The 21,803-nt window shown below is 39.5% G+C and overlaps 1 protein-coding gene across 4 annotated transcripts; it reads left to right on the forward strand.

Moving 5' to 3' along the window:
* The first annotated feature begins 1,447 nt into the window (after positions 1-1,447).
* Positions 1,448-12,840, forward strand: LOC139750684 (cuticle protein AMP4-like). 4 transcript variants are annotated; one of them, XM_071665365.1, is made up of 3 exons: positions 1,448-1,485; positions 1,660-1,859; positions 2,024-2,380. In XM_071665365.1, exons 1-3 carry the CDS (start codon positions 1,477-1,479, stop codon positions 2,199-2,201), a joined length of 387 nt encoding a protein of 128 aa, XP_071521466.1. In that variant the 5' UTR covers positions 1,448-1,476; the 3' UTR covers positions 2,202-2,380. The 4 variants fall into 4 exon arrangements, with proteins under 4 accessions (XP_071521466.1, XP_071521464.1, XP_071521463.1 ...); XM_071665363.1 differs by lacking the exon at positions 2,024-2,380 and adding an exon at positions 12,254-12,608 and having other exon boundaries at positions 1,464-1,509; XM_071665362.1 differs by having other exon boundaries at positions 1,464-1,509; positions 2,024-2,381.
* Positions 12,841-21,803: the final 8,963 nt, after the last annotated feature.

The following is a 21,803-nucleotide window of genomic DNA, read 5'->3' on the forward strand; positions in this document are numbered from 1 at the left end:
TATCCCCTTTGCCTTCGTACAACGGCACTATTCATAGCATTCCACCGATCCTCAGGCACCTCACCATGGTCTGTGTATACATTGAATATCCTCAACCATCAGTCAACAACACAGTCACCCCCTTTTTTAATAGATTCCACTGCAATACCATCCAAACCCGCTGCCTTGCCGGCTTTCATCTTCCGCAAAGACTTCACTACCTCGTCTCTCTTCACAAAGCCATTCTCCCAGACCCTCTCACTTCGTACACCACCCCGACCAAAACATCTTATATCGGAAACTCTATCTTAAAACACATTCAGCAAAACTTCAAAATACTCACTCCATCTTTTCAGTTCATCACTACCTGTTATCACTTCCCCACTTGCTCCCTTCACCGATGTTACCTTTGGTTCTCTTGTCTTACGCACGTTATATACCTCCTTCCAATACATCTTTTAATTCTCCCTAAGATTAATGATACTCACTCTCTAACTCTCATTTACCTTCTTTTTCAAACCTTGCAGTTATCTCTTGACTTCTTGCCGCTTTCTTTTATACACCTCCCTGATATTTGCACTACATCCCTACAAATATCGTCCAAACGCCTCTGTTTTCTCTTTCGCTAACAACTTTACTTCATCCCACCATTCGCTACCCTTTCTAATTTGTGCACCTCCCACCTTTCTCTTGCCATATGCATCTTTTGCGCAAGCCATCACAATCCTAAATACACCCCTTTCCTCACCCACTCCCCTCACGCCATATTCTCTAACCTTTTACCATTCTAAATTCAATCTCTCCTGATACTTCCTCACAGAAGTCACCTTTCCAAGCTCACTTACTCACACCACTCTCTTCTCCCTAATGTTCTCTGTTCTTTTTGAGAGCTTCTACAAACATTCACCTTTGCCTCCACATATATACACATGAGTCTGAGCCAGGTACCAATTTTATCGACCAGACCTTAAGTTTGGATGAACAGCCGAGTTAACTGTGGATCAATTGCCATAACCAGAAATCGAAATTTTGCGCTCAACCTTGGATGGCCCGTGGATGTGTCACGGTCAGGACTGCCAACCGCTACACCAGATGACGTGATGTAGGAGAATTTATTCATTAGATAAAAGTTATAAATCTAAAGGACGCCCTTCTTTACTGAGTGTATAGTCCACTTTTTGTTGGAAAAATTATGGAAAGATACTTCTTAGTCACAGGAACATAATACATCTCAATGAAATAGAAAACTGCTAGTAAAGTTCTTCCTTTGCTGAAGATCATTGACTAACACCTGAAGATCTGGACTGTGTTTGTAGCTGACCCAAGAGGAACAAGTTGACATCTATATTACATTAACACCCGAGATTCACGCGAACAAAACAAAAAAGAATCGAGGTCTCGGGCACAAGGTTGTATGACAACCTTCTCTTTCTGTGTGTATATAAGACGGGAAGACCTACCAGGTCTCACACTCACATTTACCTTCAGCACTCCAACATGAAGCTCGTAAGTACAACACTATACACTCAAGTAGTTTATTTCAAAAAAAAGAAATCAACGTTTATGATAAATCTCTGGATTAATAGGCGAACTACCGCCTCGAGAAAGGAAATTTCATTACCAATTGCCTGCGTGTAGGTGCTGAATAAATCATATAGATATAAGATTCATGTGTTCCAGGTTGTGATCCTCACCGTGGCTGCTGTGGCAGTGGCCGACACCCTGGTCTACCCACCAGTCGCCATCCTCCGCAGTGAACAAGTCAACCCCGATGAGTTCGGTGCTCACAGTTCCCACTTCGAGGCCGACAACGGTATCAACTTTCAGTTTTCTGGTTCTCAGGGACCTGATGGTGGCTCAGACATGATCGGCTCATGGAGGTAGGTTCCAATATCACCTAATATTCATATCTATACTTTGATAAATTTCTATCACTTAATCGTAATATAGAATTCCACCCATTTTATATAGTGCTTATCAGAAAAGTATCTTTAGTGAATCGCTATCGTACTACTGTATCACATACACAACACCTGCCCTTCAGCTATCCCCAGGAGGACGGCAGTGTAGCGTCAGTCCAGTTTGTGGCCGACAAGAACGGTTACCAACCCCAGTCCGACCTGCTGCCCGTGGCCCCAGCCTTCCCCCACCCCATCCCCCAGTTCGTCCTCGACCAGATCGCCTTCGCTGAGGAAGAAAAGAAGTACAAGGCTGAGGAATAAGACTGACGACTTCTAACTAAACTCACTTTTCACAGATGAACATTAGGCATCACCTACCTACTTCCTGACATGACTGAACAAGTTTAATCCTGTGTCACAGAACGTGAATACTTGTATTACTTTCCGATACGATACTTGTTTTATCATTTCTAAATAAAGCATTAATAGATCATGCTACTATTTTCTTTTCTTATCAGTGCATTTATGATTATATTGCAAGAAAATTCCAAAAACCTTATATTTTCGTTCTGATAATTTTATCTTAACAGCAACATACCCACAATCTATAGATAGTTTAACCATAATACGCACGAGAGTTGAACCCAGTTGAACCCAGACTACGGTGAACAGCTGGTGGTCAGTTTTCCACTGGACCACCGATGGAACAATATCCGTCAAGGGAATTGCTGTTTACAGGTCTAGGGATCTGTCCACTCATGGGGGCCTGTAAGATGATATAGACCATCCACTTCTTGATCCCGAGGACACTGTAAATAGATTCATGGCATGTCGATATTGTTTCTGCATTGGAACATATAAAGTTTACATACATATCAGGCCTACAGCGCTTGGGTGGGGTCTTCCAACTGTCCTCCAGACCTTTCATTGATAAATCCCTTAAGTTACCAAAAAAAAATCATTTTATACACTTGGGCCCAAACCTCCCATTGACACCAAGAATCATTTTGTTCTCCGTTTCAATAATAATTTTGCTTTACTTCCCATGTTCCTAAAATCCTTTAATATAAATGTAGCCTTCAGCAGCAATTACAATATCTCAATCAGGAATTTACCAGGAAATTCTCCTGGGTGCATCTATAAAGTGCCATGTAGAAACTGTGATAAGTTTTATGTTGAGCAGACTGGTAAGGATCTTTCTGTTAGACTTAAGAAACATCAATATAGTATAAGAACTGGACAAGAATCAAATGCCTTGTTTTATCACGTTAAAAAGTATGATCTTTGTACTGACTGGAATAATGCCATCTCAGTTACTAACTCTAGGTCTATTACCATGAGAAATATCATTCAATCTTCTATTATCAAATACACAAAGAATTATAATCTTAATATTAGTGATGGTCTATACAAATTGGATAACTTTATTGTTGATAAAATTTGTAGAATAATAAGTTTATGATACGCTCGTTGTCTGTCTTAGGCAAACGCATGTTTACCAAAGGGCATCCTAGCTACGTCTCTTCGTTGTAAATCAACTGACTGTTATATTTCTCTCTTGTGTCTCCCCTGATGATGTGATTATTACACGAAAGTGCACTTGGGAACTTATCGTGTTTCATTTTCTCCGTGGTATCATAGTAATATGCTTGATCAAGCAAAAATTGTGATCCTTTTGAATATGTACATATATATATATATATATATATATATATATATATATATATATATATATATATATATATATATATATATATATATATATATATATATATATATATATATATATATATATATATATATATATATATATATATATATATATGTTGGGCTGAAGAGAGTGGTGGGAGTAAGTGAGCTTGGGAAGGAGACTTGTGTGAGGAAGTACCAGTAGACACTGAGTACAGAATGGAAAAAGGTGAGAACAAAGGACGTAAGGGGAGTGGGGGAGGAATGGGATGTATTTACGGAAGCAGTGATGGCTTGTGCAAAAGATACTTGTGGCTTGAGAAGCGTGGGAGGTGGACAGACTAGAAAGGGTAATGAGTGGTGGGATGAAGAAGTAAGATTATTACTGAAAGAGAAGAGAGAGGCATTTGGACGATTTTTCCAGGGAAATAATGCAAATGACTGGGAGATGCATAAAAGAAAGAGGCAGGAGGTCAAGAGAAAGGCTGCAAGAGGCGAAAAAGAAGGTAAATGAGAGTTGGGGTGAGAGAGTATCATCAAATTTTAGGGAGAATAAAAAGATGTTTTGGAAGGAGGTAAATAAAGTGCGTAAGACAAAGGGAACAAATGGGAACATCAGGTAGTAAAAGCTTTGTGGAAGATGAAAGAATGCAAGGCAGAGGGTTTAGATAGTATTGCAATGTAATTTATCAAAAAAGGTGATGACTGTATTGTTGACAGGTCGGTAAGGTTCTATAATGTATGTATGACCCATGGTGAGGTGCCTGAGGACTGGCGGAATACTTGCATAGTGCCATTGTACAAAGGCAAAGGGGACTAGATAGAGTGCTCAAATTACAGAGGAATAAGTTTCTTGAGTATTCCTGGGAAATTATATGGAGGGGTATTGATAGAAAGTTGAAGGCATGAACAGAGCATCAGATTGGGGAAGAGCAATGTGGTTTCAGAAGTGTTAGACGATGTGTGGGTCAGGTGTTTGCTTTGAAGAATGTATGTGAGAAATACTTAGAAAACCAAATGGATTTGTATGTAGCATTTATGGATCTGGAGAAGGCATATGATAGATTTGATAGAGATGCTCTGTGGAAGGTATTAGGAATATATGGTGTGGGAGGCAAGTTGCTAGAACCAGTGAAAAGTTTTTATCGAGGATGTAAGGCATGTGTACGTGTAGGAAGAGAGGAAAGTGATTGGTTCTTAGTGAATGTAGGTTTGCGGCAGGAGAGTGTGATGTCTCCATGGTTTTGTAATTTGTTTATGGATGGGGTTGTTAGGGAAGTCAATGCAAGAGTTTTGGAAAGAGGGGCAAGTATGCAGTCTATTGTGGATGAGAGAGCTTGGGAAGTGAATCAGTCGTTGTTCGCTGATGATACAGGGTGTTGGATGATTCGGACGAGAAACTGCAGAAGTTGGTGACTGAGTTTGATAAAGTGTGTGAAAGAAGAAAGCTGAGAGTAAATGTGAATAAGAGCAAGGTTATTAGGTACAGTGAGGTTAAGGGACAAGTCAATTGGGAGGTAAGTTTGAATGTAGAAAAATGGAGGAAGTGAAGTGTTTTAGGTATCTGGGAGTGGATTTGGCAGCGGATGGAACTATGGAAGCGGAAGTGAATCATAGGGTTGGGGAGGGGGCGAAATTTCTGGGAGCGTTGAAGAATGTGTGGAAGTCGAGAACATTATCTCGGAAAGCAAAAATGGGTATGTTTGAAGGATTAGTGGTTCCAACAATTTTATATGGTTCCGAGGCGTGGGCTATAGATAGAGTTGAGCGGAGAAGGGTGGATGTGCTGGAAACGAGATGTTTGAGGACAATATGTGGTGTGAGGTGGTTTGATCGAGTAAGTAATGAAAGGGTAAGAGAAATGTGTGGTAATTAAAAGAGTGTGGTTGAGAGAGCAGAAGAGGGTGTTTTGAAATGGTTTGGTCACATGGAGTTTATGAGTGAGGAAAGATTGACCAAGAGGATATATGTCAGAGTTGGAGGGAATGAGGAGAAGTTGGATACCAAATTGGAAGTGGAAAGATGGAGTAAAAAAGATTGTGAGTGATCAGGGCCTAAACATGCAGCAGTGTGAAAGGCGTGCAAGGAATAGAGTGAATTAGAACGATGTGGTATACTGGGGTCGACGTGCTGTCAATGAATTGAACCAGGGCATGTGAAGCGTCTGGGGTAATCCATGGAAAGTTTTGTGGGGCTTGGATGCAGAAAATGAGCTGTGGTTTCGGTGCATTATTGCATGACAGCTAGAGACTGAGTGTGAACGAATGTGGCCTTTGTTATCTTTTCCTAGCGCTACCTCGCACACATGAGGGGGGAGGGGTTTTTTATTTCATGTATGGCGGGGTGGCGATGGAAATGAATAAAGGCAGCATGTATGAATTATGTACATGTGTATATATGTATAAGTCTGTGTTTATATATATGTATACGTTGAGATGTATAGGTATGTATATTTACGTGTGTGGACGTGTATGTATATACATGTGTATGTAGGTGGGTTGGGCCATTCCTTGCGCTACCTCGCTAACGCGGGAGACAGCGATAGAGCAAAATATTAATAATGATGATGATAATATAATCTTATATATATATATATATATATATATATATATATATATATATATATATATATATATATATATACATTTTATTTATTTTGCTTTGTCGCTGTCTCCCGCGTTTGCGAGGTAGCGCAAGGAAACAGGCGAAAGAAATGGCCCAACCCACCCTCATACACATGTATATACACACACGTCCACACACGCAAATATACATACCTATACATCTTAATGTACACACACATATACACACACAGACACACACACATATAGTCATGCACACAATTCACACTGTCTGCCTCTATTCATTCCCATCGCCACCTCGCCACACATGGAATACCATCCCCCTCCCTCCTCATGTGTGCGAAGTAGCGCTAGGAAAAGATAACAAAGGCCACATTCGTTCACACTCAGTCTCTAGCTGTCACGCAATAATGCCCGAAACCACAGCTCCCCCTCCACAATCAGGCTCCACACAGCTTTCCATGGTTTACCCCAGACGCTTCACATTCCCTGATTCAATCCACTGACAGCAAGTCAACCCCGGTATACCACATCGATCCAATTCACTCTATTCCTTGCCCGCCTTTCACCCTCCTGCATGTTCAGTCCCCGATCACTCAAAATCTTTTTCACTCCATCTCTCCACCTCCAATTTGTTCTCCAACTTCTCGTTCCCCCCACCTCCGACACATATATCCTCTTGGTCAATCTTTCCTCACTCATTCTCTCCATGTGCCCAAACCATTTCAAAACACACTCTTCTGCTCTTTCAACCACGCCCTTTTTATTTCCACACATCTCTCTTACCCTTTCATTACTTACTCGATCAAACCGAATCACACCACACATTGTCCTCAAACATCTCATTTCCAGCACATCCACCCTCCTGCGCACAACTCTATCCATAGCCCACGCCTCGCAACCATACAACATTGTTGGAACCACTATTCCTTCAAACATACCCATTTTTGCCTTCCGAGATAATGTTCTCGACTTCCACACATTCTTCAAGGCTCCCAGGATTTTCGCCCCCTCCCCCACCCTATGATTCACTTCCGCTTCCATGGTTCCAGCCGCTGCCAGATCCACTCCCAGATATCTAAAACACTTTACTTCCTCCAGTTTTTCTCCATTCCAACTTACCTCCCAATTGACTTGACCCTCAACCCTACTGTACCTAATAACCTTGCTCTTATTCACATTTACTCTTAACTTTCTTCTTTCACACACTTTACCAAAGTCAGTCACCAGCTTCTGCAGTTTCTCACATGAATCAGCCACCAGCGCTGTATCATCAGCGAACAACAATTGACTCACTTCCCAAGCTCTCTCATCCACAACAGACTTCATACTTGCCCCTCTTTCCAAAACTCTTGCATTCACCTCCCTAACAACCCCATCCATAAACAAATTAAACAACCATGAAGACATCACACACCCCTGCCGCAAACCTACATTCACTGAGAATCAATCACTTTCCTCTCTTCCTACACGTACACATGCCTTACATCCTCGATAAAAACTTTTCACTGCTTCTAACAACTTGCCTCCCACACCATATATTCTTAAAACCTTCCACAGAGCATTTCTATCAACTCTATCATATGCCTTCTCCAGATCCATAAATGCTATATACAAATCCATTTGCTTTTCTAAGTATTTCTCACATACATTCTTCAAAGCAAACACCTGATCCACACATCCTCTACCACTTCTGAAACCACACTGCTCTTCCCCAATCTGATGCTCTGTACATGCCTTCACCCTCTCAATCAATACCCTCCCATATAATCTACCAGGAATTCTCAACAAACTTATACCTTTGTAATTTGAGCACTCACTCTTATCCCCTTTGCCTTTGTACAATGGCACTATGCACGCATTCCGCCAATCCTCAGGCACCTCACCATGAGTCATGCATACATTAAATAACCTTACCAACCAGTCAACAATACAGTCACCCCTTTTTTTAATAAATTCCACTGCAATACCATCCAAACCTGCTGCCTTGCCGGCTTTCATCTTCCGCAAAGCTTTTACTACCTCTTCTCTGTTTACCAAATCATTTTCCCTAACCCTCTCACTTTGCACACCACCTCAAACATAACACCCTATATCTGCACTCTATCATCAAACACATTCAACAAACCTTCAAAATACTCACTCCATCTCCTTCTCACATCACCACTACTTGTTATCACCTCCCCATTAGCGCCCTTCACTGAAGTTCCTATTCGTTCCCTTGTCTTACGCACTTTATTTACCTCCTTCCACAACATTTTTTTATTCTCCCTAGAATTTAATGATACTCTCTCACCCCAACTCTCATTTGCCCTCTTTTTCACCTCTTGCACCTTTCTCTTGACCTCCTGTCTCTTTCTTTTATACATCTCCCACTCAATTGCATTTTTTCCCTGCAAAAATCGTCCAAATGCCTCTCTCTTCTCTTTCACTAATAATGTTACTTCTAATCAACCCACCTCCCACTCTTCTCATGCCACAAGCATCTTTTGCGCAATCCATCACTGATTCCCTAAATACATCCCATTCCTCCCCCACTCCCCTTACTTCCATTGTTCTCACCTTTTTCCATTCTGTACTCAGTCTCTCCTGGTACCTCCTCACACAAGTCTCCTTCCCAAGCTCACTTACTCTCACCACCCTCTTCACCCCAGCATACATATATATATTGGAAAGAATAACAATATACATATATATATTGGAAAGAGTAACAAAGAGGAAAGAGTGAGCGTGATCAAGTATATTCATATGAATCCACGGGGAGAATGAAACAGATAAGACTGCAAGTGCACTTTTGTGCTATAATCACATCTTCAGGGGAGACGCGAGGGAGAAATATAACAGTCAGTTGATATGCAACGAAGAGACGAAGCTAGGACGCCATTTGGTAAACATGTGATTGTCCAAGACAGACAACGAGCGTATCATGTACTTATTATGTGGACAAGAGGGTGAATAGTTTACAAATTTTGTCAACACTAAATTTATCAAACTTACATAGACCTTCACTAAGATTAAGACTATAATTCTTTGTGTATTTGATAATAGAAGATTATGATATTTCTCGTGGTACTGGAGTTAGAGTTAATAACTGAGATGGTATTACTCCAATCAGTACAATGATCATACTTTTTATGTACTTATTATGTGGACAAGAGGGTGAATTGTTTACAAATTTTGTCAACACTAAATTTATCAAACTTACATAGACCTTCACTAAGATTAAGATTATAATTCTTTGTGTATTCAATAATAGAAGATTATGATATTTCTCGTGGTACTGGAGTTAGAGTTAATAACTGAGATGGCATTACTCCAATCAGTACAATGATCATACTTTTTAACGTGATTGAACAAGGCTTTAGATTCTTGTCCTGTTCTTATACTATATCTATATTGCTTAAGTCTAACAGAAAGATCCTTACCAGTCTGCCTAACATAAAACTTATCACAATTTCTACATGGCACTTTATAGATGCAACCAGGATAATTTTCTGTTGAGTTCCTGATTAGGATATTCTTTATAGTATTATTTCTGTTGAAAGCAACATATACATTAAAGCAAATAAAGTAGTGGGAAGTAAAGTAAAATTATTATCAAAAGGGAGAACTAAAAGAGACTTGGTGTTAATGGGAGGTTTTGGCTCAACTTTATAAAATGATTTCTTTGCTAACTTATGGGATTTATAAATGAAAGATCTAGGGTACTTTAACTTAGATCCAAAAGAATATATCTTCTTAAACTCATCATCAATATCCTCTGGACTGCAAATGCGTAATGCCTAAGGAACATAGATTGAAATGATGATATTTTAAATCTGTCGTGTTGAAATGAGTAATAATGTATATATGAACATACAGTGGTAGGTTTTCTGTATATGCTAGACCTTAACTTGTTTCCTTGCCTATGGATCATGCAATCTGAAAATGGTAACATACCATTATTTTCATAGATTGAAACATAGATTGAAATGATGATAATTTTACTCTGTCATGTTGAAATGAGTAATAATGTATATATGAACATACAGTGGTAGGTTTTCTGTATATGCTAGACCTTAACTTGTTTCCTTGCCTATGGATCATGCAATCTGAAAATGGTAACATACCATTATTTTCATTTTCTACAGCAAATTTGATAGAATGTACTATATTGTTAAGTAAAGTGAGAAATGTTTGTAAATTTTCATTTGTTGGCCAAACACAAAGAACTTCATCTACATACCTAAACCAAATTGCATTAGAAGGTAAGATATCCTTCAGTAATTTTGTTTTAAAAGATTCCATATAAAGATTATTTGTTATAGGTGAAAGATGGTTAACCATTGCTATACCAAATTTTTGAGCATAATGATCTCCATTGAATTGAAATACACAGTCTTTTATACAAAATTTTATCAGTTCAATGAAAACAGACTTTGAAACAGGTAAATGAATATAATCCAAAACATTAAATAGATATTCTAAAAGGTCATCACCTGGAACTTTTGTGAAAAATGAGGGAACATCAAAGATAACAAGTTTGAAATCAAAATCAACATTGATATTGTTAAGCTTGTTAACTAAATCTACATTCTTCATGATATTAGAATTTCATATCTTACCCACTAAAGGGATTAATAAAGAAACTAACCTTTCTGACAATCGATATGTGATGAGGGTTACTGAACTCACTATAGGTCTTGCTGGAATGCTGTGATTATGGACAGAAGTAATTATTTATCTAAAATGAATGATCTTTTAGATAATAACCCAACATATTTCAAACTCAGTAAGAATCCCCTAGAAGCAGTTAATTTCCATTTCAACAATGAACTGAAACTGTTGTTGAAGGGTAATGATTCTCTTATCAAAAGTTTGTCATCTTTGTCCCTTTCATTGCCATATATGTATGGACTTCTCAAAACACATTAACAAAATTTTCCAGCAAGACATATAGTGAGTTCAGTATATATATATATATATATATATATATATATATATATATATATATATATATATATATATATTGGAAAGGATCACAATTTTGCGCGTGATCTAGTATATTCCTGAGTCCACGTGGAAAATGAAACACGATAAGTTCCCAAGTGCACTTTTGTGTAATAATCACACCATCAGGGGAGACACAAGAAAGAAATATAAGTCAGTTGATACACAACGAAAAGACAGCGTCCTAGCTACGTCTCTTCAACACATCCATTTTAACCACCGTATTTTCCAGCACAACCCATTTGATTCCCTCAAGTTTATAATGGAGATCAGACACTCATACAACATTCAACAACATATACAATATGGTATGATATCCTTCTTAACATTTTGTAAACGTGAAAGGAATAATGGAAACAGTTTATTTGCAAATCCCGTGACAATTTCTTCTAGACAGAAATCTTGAGTTAATGTCAAATGAAGATTATGCTGACGACGTATAAACACAATGAGGTTGTGTCACGAAACATGGCTACTGCTAACAAATACAGCAACAAATGACACCATTTTCATACTGTAGGAAAACCTTTTACTCAACGCTGTACTGACCCTGTATTCTCTGGGGCGGGTATATAAGGCGGCCTGGCAGCCGGAGCTTCACACTCCCAACCAACACTCGACATGACGCTCGTGAGTATACAGCTGGGTAGAATAAGGATACAAAATAAGAGCTACTGACTACCTTATTGAAATTTACGTGGCTGTTACAGAGAGGAATCTACGTCAGAACGGAATCAAATCTTTGCGATTAACCTAACATGTTCCAGGTTGTGATCCTCGCCATGGCTGCTGTGGCAGTGGCCGACAACCTGATAGACCCACCAGTCGCCATCCTCCGCAGCGAACAAATCAACCCCGATGAGAATGGAGCTCACACTTTCCACTTCGAGGCCGACAACGGTATTAACTTTCACTTTTCTGGTTCCCTGGGACCTGATGGTGGCTCCAACATGATTGGCTCATGGAGGTGAGTTCTAACATATTCTAACAACTTAATTTATACCATTATATTTTCTAAACAAATGGCTATTCAGAGAACTAATTCATGAAATACATTTAGTGACGTTCCATTTCATTCTTGCATGATTAACACAGATAACATCCATCTTTCAGCTACCCCCAGGAGGACGGCAGTGTAGCGTCGGTCAAGTTCGTGGCCGACAAGAACGGTTACCAACCCCAGTCCGACCTGTTGCCCGTGGTTCCAGCTTACCCTCACCCCATCCCCCAGTTCGTCCTCGACCAGATCGCCTTCGCTGAGGAAGAAAAGAAGTACAAGGCTGAGGAATAAGATTGACGAGTTCTAGTTATACTTACTTTTCACAGATGACCATTAGGCATCACCTACCTACTTCCTGACCTGACTGATCCAACCGATTCTCCCTCTTACAGAATGTGTTTTACCTGTGGCATTCAGTCATGAAGATTTATTGTATCATTTGTAAATAAAGCATTAGTTTACACTAACATTTTATTCAGCTAGCTATATGTATTGGACGAAATCTATTACCAATTTCGACTTCATGAGGTCGCAATTAATAAGTTACCCTATTTGGATGTAGAGGTCAAAAGGGATAAATGTATCTTGAAAACTAAGGTTTACAAAATTTTACAGATATATTTGTCTTATGTCCATGATCATTCTGATCATCATATGAATGTAAAAAAATCGGTCTTTATATCTATGTACCCGAGAGCATATAGGATTTCAGATTGTCAATTTTTGGATGAACTTAAAATGATTTAGTATATTGGACCGAAGCTAAGATACCCAATAAATATACTTAACCAGTGTCAGAATACAGCAAGAAAACGTTTCTATAGTGGCCAAAATAACAATCCGGCAAAACGTAAAAGTTACCAAAGAACCCTTGTTCTTCCCGTCCATGAGAATATTCTCGAATGTGTTAACATTCTCGAAAAACTTAATGTACAAGTAGTAATCAGGTATGATAACACTATCAAAAAAGCCCTAATCAAAAATATCCCATCAAAAACTGCAGGTGTTGTTTATAAAGTCCCATGTAAAGACTGTAACCAAATATGTATTGGACAATCAGGGAATTGGACTATCGGGTGGAAGTCTTGGTAAGTAAATATTTGAGGACAATATGCGGTGTGAGGTGGTTTGATCGAGTTAGTAATGAAAGGGTAAAAGATGTGTGTGGTAATAAAAAGAGTGTGGTTGAGAGAGCAGAAGAGGGTGTGTTGAAATGGTTAGCACAAAATCAAGAGGAAATATTGATTAAGAGGACATATGTGTCAGAGGCGGAGGAAAAAAGTAGAAGCGGGAGACCAAATTGGAGGTGGAAGTATGGAGAGAAAAAGATTTTGAGCGATCGGGGCCTGATCATACAGGAGAGAGAAAGGTGTGCAAGGAATAAAGTGAATTGGAACGATATGATATACCGGGATCGACGTGCTGTCAATGGATTGAAACTGGGCATGTGAAGCGTGTTGGGTAAACCATGGAAAGGTCTGTGGGGCCTGGATTTTGAAAGGATCTGTGGTTTCGGTGCATTTGCATGACAGCTAGAGACTGAGTATGAACGAATGTGGCGTATATATATATCTATGTATGGGCGTATATATATATATCTATTTATTTATTTATTTTGCTTTGTCGCTGTCTCCCGCGTTTGCGAAGTAGCGCAAGGAAACAGACGAAAGAAATGGCCCAACCCACCCCCATACACAATGTACACACACACACGCCCACACACGCAAACATACATACCTATACATCTCAAAGTACACATATATATATACACACACAGACACATACATATATACCCATGCACACAATTCACACTGTCTGCCTCTATTCATTCCCATCGCCACCTCGCCACACATGGAATACCATCCCCCTCCCCCCTCATGTATGCGAGGTAGCACTAGGAAAAGACAACAAAGGCCACATTCGTTCACACTCAGTCTCCAGCTGTCACGCATTAGTGCTCGAAACCACAACTCCCTTTCCACATACAGGCCCCACACAACTTTCCATGGTTTACCCCAGACGCTTCACATGCCCTGATTCAATCCACTGACAGCACGTCAACCCCGGTATACCACATCGATCCAATTCACTCTATTCCTTGCCCGCCTTTCACCCTCCTGCATGTTCAGGCCCCGATCACACAAAATCTTTTTCACTCCATCTTTCCACCTCCAATTTGGTCTCCCACTCCTCCTCGTTCCCTCCACCTCCGACACATATATCCTCTTGGTCAATCTTTCCTCACTCATTCTCTCCATGTGACCAAACCATTTCAAAACACCCTCTTCTGCTCTCTCAACCACGCTCTTTTTATTTCCACACATCCCTCTTACCCTTACGTTACTTACTCGATCAAACCACCTCACACCACACATTATCCTCAAACATCTCATTTCCAGCACATCCATCCTCCTGCGCACAACTCTATCCATAGCCCACGCCTCGCAACCATACAACATTGTTGGGACCACTATTCCTTCAAACATACCCATTTTTGCTTTCCGAGATAATGTTCTCAACTTCCACACATTCTTCAAGGCTCCCAGAATTTTCGCCCCATCCCCCAACCTATGATCTACTTCCGCTTCCATGGCTCCATCCGCTGCCAGATCCACTCCCAGATATCTAAAACACTTCACTTCCTCCAGTTTTTCTCCATTCAAACTCACCTCCAAATTAACTTGACCCTCAACCCTACTGTACCTAATAACCTTGCTCTTATTCACATTTACTCTTAACTTTCTTCTTTCACACACTTTACCAAACTCAGTCACCAGCTTCTGCAGTTTCTCACATGAATCAGCCACCAGCGCTGTATCATCAGCGAACAACAACTGACTCACTTCCCAAGCTCTCTCATCCCCAACAGACTTCATACTTGCCCCTCTTTCCAAAACTCTTGCATTCACCTCCCTAACAACCACATCCATAAACAAATTAAACAACCATGGAGACATCACACACCCCTGCCGCAAACCTACATTCACTGAGAACCAATCACTTTCCTCTCTTCCTACACGTACACATGCCTTACATCCTCGATAAAAACTTTTCACTGCTTCTAACAACTTGCCTCCCACACCATATATTCTTAATACCTTCCACAGAGCATCTCTATCAACTCTATCATATGCCTTCTCCAGATCCATAAATGCTACATACAAATCCATTTGCTTTTCTAAGTATTTCTCACATACATTCTTCAAAGCAAACACCTGATCCGCACATCCTCTACCACTTCTGAAACCACACTGCCCTTCCCCAATCTGATGCGTTGTACATGCCTTCACCCTCTCAATCAATACCTTCCCATATAATTTGCCAGGAATACTCAACAAACTTATACCTCTGTAATTTGAGCACTCACTCTTATCCCCTTTGCCTTTGTACAATGGCACTATGCACGCATTCCGCCAATCCTCAGGCACCTCACCATGAGTCATACATACATTAAATAACCTTACCAACCAGTCAACAATACAGTCACCCCCTTTTTTAATAAATTCCACTGCAATACCATCCAAACCTGCTGCCTTGCCGGCTTTCATATATATATATATATATATATATATATATATATATATATATATATATATATATATATATATATATATATATATATATATATATATATATATATATATATATATATATATATATATATATATATATATATATATATATATATATATATATATATATATATATATATATATATATATATATATATATATATATATATATATATATATATATAATGATGGATTACGCAAAAGATGCTTGTGGCTTGAGAGGAGTGGGAGGTAGGTTGATTAGAAATGGTAGTGAGTGGTGGGATGAAAAAGTAACATTATTAGTGAAAGAGAAGAGAGAGGCATTTGGACGATTTTTGCAGGGAATAAATGCAATTGAGTGGGAGATGTATAAAAGAAAGAGACAGTAGGTCAAGATGAAGGTGCAAGAGGTGAAAAAGAGGGCAAATGAGAGTTGGGGTGAGAGAGTATCATTAAATTTTAGGGTAAATAAAAAGATGTTCTGGAAGGAGGTAAATAAAGTACGTAAGAGAAAAGAGCAAATGGGAACTTCAGTGAAGGGCGCAAATGGGTAGGTGATAACAAGTAGTGGTGATGTGAGAAGGAGATGGAGTGAGTATTTTGAAGGTTTGTTAAATGTGTTTCATGATAGAGTAGCAGATATAGGGTGATTTGGTCGAGGTGGTGTGCAAAGTGAGAGGGTTAGGGAAAATGATTTGGTAAACAGAGAAGAGGTAGTAAAAGCTTTGCGGAAGATGAAAGCCGGCAAGGCAGCAGGTTTGGATGGTATTGCAGTGGAATTTATTAAAAAAGGGGGTGACTGTATTGTTGACTGGTTGGTAAGGTTATTTGATGTATGTATGACTCATGGTGAGGTGCCTGAGGATTGGCGGAATGCGTGCATAGTGCCATTGTACAAAGGCAAAGGGGATAAGAGTGAGTGCTCAAATTACAGAGGTATAAGTTTTTGAGTATTCCTGGTAAATTATATGGGAGGGTATTGATTGAGAGGGTGAAGGCATGTACAGAGCATCAGATTGGGGAAGAGCGGTGTGGTTTCAGAAGTGGTACAGGATGTATGGATCAGGTGTTTGCTTTGAAGAATGTATGTGAGAAATACTTAGAAAAGCAAATGGATTTCTATGTAGCATTTATGGATCTGGAGAAGGCATATGAATAGAGTTGATAGAGATGCTCTGTGGAAGGTGTTAAGAATATATGGTGTGGGAGGCAAGTTGTTAGAAGCAGTGAAAAGTTTTTATCGAGGATGTAAGGCATGTGTACGTTTAGGAAGAGAGGAAAGTGATTGGTTCTCAGTTAATGTATTTTTGCGGCAGGGGTGTGTGATGTCTCCATGATTGTTTAATTTGTTTATGGATGGGGTTGTTAGGGAGGTGAATGCAAGAGTTTTGGAAAGAGGAGCAAGTATGAAGTCTGTTGTGGATGAGAGAGCTTGAGAAGTGTCAGTTGTTGTTCGCTGATGATACAGCGCTGGTGGCTGATTCATGTGAGAAACTGCAGAAGCTGGTGACTGAGTTTGGTAAAGTGTGTGAAAGAAGAAAGTTAAGAGTAAATGTGAATAAGAGCAAGGTTATTAGGTACAGTAGGGTTGAGGTTCAAGTCAATTGGGAGGTAAGTTTGAATGGAGAAAAACTGGAGGAAGTGAAGTGTTTTAGATATCTGGGAGTGGATCTGGCAGCGGCTGGAACCATGGAAGCGGAAGTGAATCATAGGGTGGGGTAGGGGGCGAAATTCCTGGGAGCCTTGAAGAATGTGTGGAAGTCGAGAACATTATCTCGGAAAGCAAAAATGGGTATGTTTGAAGGAATAGTGGTTCCAACAATGTTGTATGGTTGCGAGGCGTGGGCTATGGATAGAGTTTTGCGCAGGAGGGTGGATGTGCTGGAACTGAGATGTTTGAGGACAATGTGTGGTGTGAGGTGGTTTGATCGAGTAAGTAATGTAAGGGTAAGAGAGATGTGTGGAAATAAAAAGAGCGTGGTTGAGAGAGCAGAAGAGAGTGTTTTGAAATGGTTTGGGCATATGGAGAGAATGAGTGAGGAAAGATTGACCAAGAGGATATATGTGTCGGAGGTGGAGGGAACGAGGAGAAGTGGGAGACCAAATTGGAGGTGGAAAGATGGAGTGAAAAAGATTTTGTGTGATCGGGGCCTGAACATGCAGGAGGGTGAAAGGAGGGCAAGGAATAGAGTGAATTGGATCGGTGTGGTATACCGGGTTTGACGTGCTGTCAGTGGATTGAATCAAGGCATGTGAAGCGTCTGGGGTAAACCATGGAAAGTTATGTGGGGCCTGGATGTGGAAAGGGAGCTGTGGTTTCGGGCATTATTGCGTGGCAGCTAGAGACTGAGTGTGAACGAATGGGGCCTTTGTTGTCTTTTCCTAGTGCTACCTCGCACACATGAGGGGGGAGGGGGAAGGTATACCGTGTTTGGCGAGGTGGCGATGGTAGTGAATGGGGGCAGACAGTGTGAATTGTGTGCATGGGTATATATATATATATGTGTCTGTGTATGTATATATATGTGTACATTGAGATGTATAGGTATGTATATTTGCGTGTGTGGACGTGTGTGTGTATACATTGTGTATGGGGGTGAGTTGGGCCATTTCTTTCGTCTGTTTCCTTGTGCTACCTCGTAAACGCGGGAGACATCGAGAAAGCAAAATGAATGAAATATATAAATATATATATATATATATATATATATATATATATATATATTTTTTTTTTTTTTCAAACTATTCGCCATTTCCCGCATTAGCGAGGTAGCGTTAAGAACAGAGGACTGGGCCTTTGAGGGAATACCCTCACCTGGCCCAATTCTCTGTTCCTTCTTTTGGAAAATTAAAAAAAAAAAAAAAGCCTATGAGAGAATATCCTCACCTGCCCCTCTTCTCTGTTCCTTCTTAAACAAAAAAAAAAAAAAACGAGAGGGGAGGATTTCCAGCCCCCCGCTCCCTCCCCTTTTAGTCGCATTCTACGACACGCAGGGAATACGTGGGAAGTGTTCTTTCTCCCCTACCCCCATATATATATATATATATATATATATATATATATATATATATATATATATATATATATATATATATATATATATATATATATGGATTTGTATGTAGCATTTATGGATCTGGAGAAGGCATATGATAGAGTTGATAGAGATGCTCTGTGGAAGGTATTAAGAATATATGGTGTGGGAGGAAAGTTGTTAGAAGCAGTGAAAAGTTTTTATCGAGGATGTAAGGCATGTGTACGTGTAGGAAGAGAGGAAAGTGATTGGTTCTCAGTGAATGTAGGTTTGCGGCAGGGGTGTGTGATGTCTCCATGGTTGTTTAATTTGTTTATGGATGGGGTTGTTAGGGGGGTAAATGCAAGAGTTTTGGAAAGAGGGGCAAGTATGAAGTCTGTTGGGGATGAGAGAGCTTGGGAAGTGAGTCAGTTGTTGTTCGCTGATGATACAGCGCTGGTGGCTGATTCATGTGAAAAACTGCAGAAGCTGGTGACTGAGTTTGGTAAAGTGTGTGGAAGAAGAAAGTTAAGAGTAAATGTGAATAAGAGCAAGGTTATTAGGTACAGTAGGGTTGAGGGTCAAGTCAATTGGGAGGTGAGTTTGAATGGAGAAAAACTGGAGGAAGTGAAGTGTTTTAGATATCTGGGAGTGGATCTGGCAGCGGATGGAACCATGGAAGCGGAAGTGGATCATAGGGTGGGGGAGGGGGCGAGAATTCTGGGGGCCTTGAAGAATGTGTGGAAGTCGAGAACATTATCTCGGAAAGCAAAAATGGGTATGTTTGAAGGAATAGTGGTTCCAACAATGTTGTATGGTTGCGAGGCGTGGGCTATGGATAGAGTTGTGCGCAGGAGGATGGATGTGCTGGAAATGAGATGTTTGAGGACAATGTGTGGTGTGAGGTGGTTTGATCGAGTAAGTAACGTAAGGGTAAGAGAGATGTGTGGAAATAAAAAGAGCGTGGTTGAGAGAGCAGAAGAGGGTGTTTTGAAGTGGTTTGGGAACATGGAGAGGATGAGTGAGGAAAGATTGACCAAGAGGATATATGTGTCGGAGGTGGAGGGAGCAAGGAGAAGAGGGAGACCAAATTGGAGGTGGAAAGATGGAGTGAAAAAGATTTTGTGTGATCGGGGCCTGAACATGCAGGAGGGTGAAAGGAGGGCAAGGAATAGAGTGAATTGGAGCGATGTGGTATACCGGGGTTGACGTGCTGTCAGTGGATTGAATCAAGGCATGTGAAGCGTCTGGGGTAAACCATGGAAAGCTGTGTAGGTATGTATATTTGCGTGTGTGGACGTATGTATATACATGTGTATGGGGGGGGTTGGGCCATTTCTTTCGTCTGTTTCCTTGCGCTACCTCGCAAACGCGGGAGACAGCGACAAAGTATGAAAAAAAAAAAAAAATATATATATATATATATATATATATATATATATATATATATATATATATATATATATATATATGTATATATGTATATATATATATATATATATATAGATATATATATATATATATATATATATATATATATATATATATATATATATATATATATATATATATATATATATATATATAGGCTCAGATTGGGTTGCCTAAATGTGTGTGGATGTAACCAAGATGTGAAAAAAGGAGAGATAGGTAGTATGTCTGAGGTAAGGAACCTGGACATCGACAAAGCAAAAAAAAAAAAAAAAAAATATATATATATATATATATATATATATATATATATATATATATATATATATATATATATATATATATATATATATATATATATATATATATATATATATACATTTATATATATATATATATATATATATATATATGCCTATAGAATTGAATAAGGCAGCATATTTTAGTCATTAAACTTCTTTTCAATGATCTCCAATTGTCTCAGTATCGTTTACCAGCAGCTGGGTGTTCAAACACCAGTTGTACAAAATTTTCCATTTCATTCTAATCAATGTTTGTCCTTTATATGGGCATCATCAGGAATCTACAAAAATGAGGAAAATCTGCGTCACAAAACTTTGATGTGAAATGGAAAATGCAAGGAAGGAAAATGTGTATAAGAAGCACACTCTGAACAACTCACCGTACACACCACATAAAAAGTAAGGGTATACGTTAAAAGCAATTCAAATTAATGATATCTTGACAGATAATATGAGTTACAAGCTAAACACAAATGTGGAAGCAGAAATGCAGATAAACTTACAGTTGAGGAAACAGGAAACAATATCAAACGATGTAGGAATATAGACAGTCCATCATTACATACACTAAGTTGGGCCAAACGAGACAGTGATTGTCCAGGTTTGGAGATGAGGTCAGGTCGAGCTCGCCTGATTCTCTCTGACCTTAGTAACCCAAGACCAGGTGGGTCTGTCACTCGCTCCTCCTGTCCTGGAATGGTGGACTCAGTAGCTTGTGGGTGATCAGTGACCTGTTCCACCTATCCTAAAACGGCTTTAGGTCGACTTCCTTTTGGCAGACCATCAAAGATGTGTATGGTGGTGGTCATGTTTGTTTGGATGTTGATGACAGGTGCTTTCTCTCTAATGTGAATGGATTCTAATATCTGTAGTCTCCTGCGATCACTGCAGCTAGTAATAATTTTTGGTGCTATTCACTGAAATTTCCATCTTTGGTCTCGTTCCATACTTTTGTTCATTTATGTTGTTTGATTCCATCTTCTTATAGGTGAAGCTAGAGGCAGCGGCTCAGGGTGCAGGTTATATGTCCAATGTAGTTAGGTGGTGAGGCTACCAGTCCCAATATTACATACTCATAGTCCACATCTGTACGGTTCAGACTCCCAGAGCCACATACTATATTCCTGTTTATTACGAGCGAACGTGTCTTCGGATTGTTGCAGTATATTATCAGACTGATATGAACCGTAGTGTACAATGGCAGCAGTCACCTTACGCAGTGATAGCTAATAGAAACTAGATATGACCGGAAGGATGGTTTACTTAGATCTTCTTTATCATATTTCAAAAGAAAAAAAGGGAATGAAGGATACACTTACCTTCAGGCCTACAGTTTTGAAGGGTGTTTTCACTTATTTGAAA

This window comes from Panulirus ornatus, chromosome 10 (genome assembly GCF_036320965.1).
Source record: "Panulirus ornatus isolate Po-2019 chromosome 10, ASM3632096v1, whole genome shotgun sequence".
Lineage (NCBI taxonomy): Eukaryota > Metazoa > Arthropoda > Malacostraca > Decapoda > Palinuridae > Panulirus > Panulirus ornatus.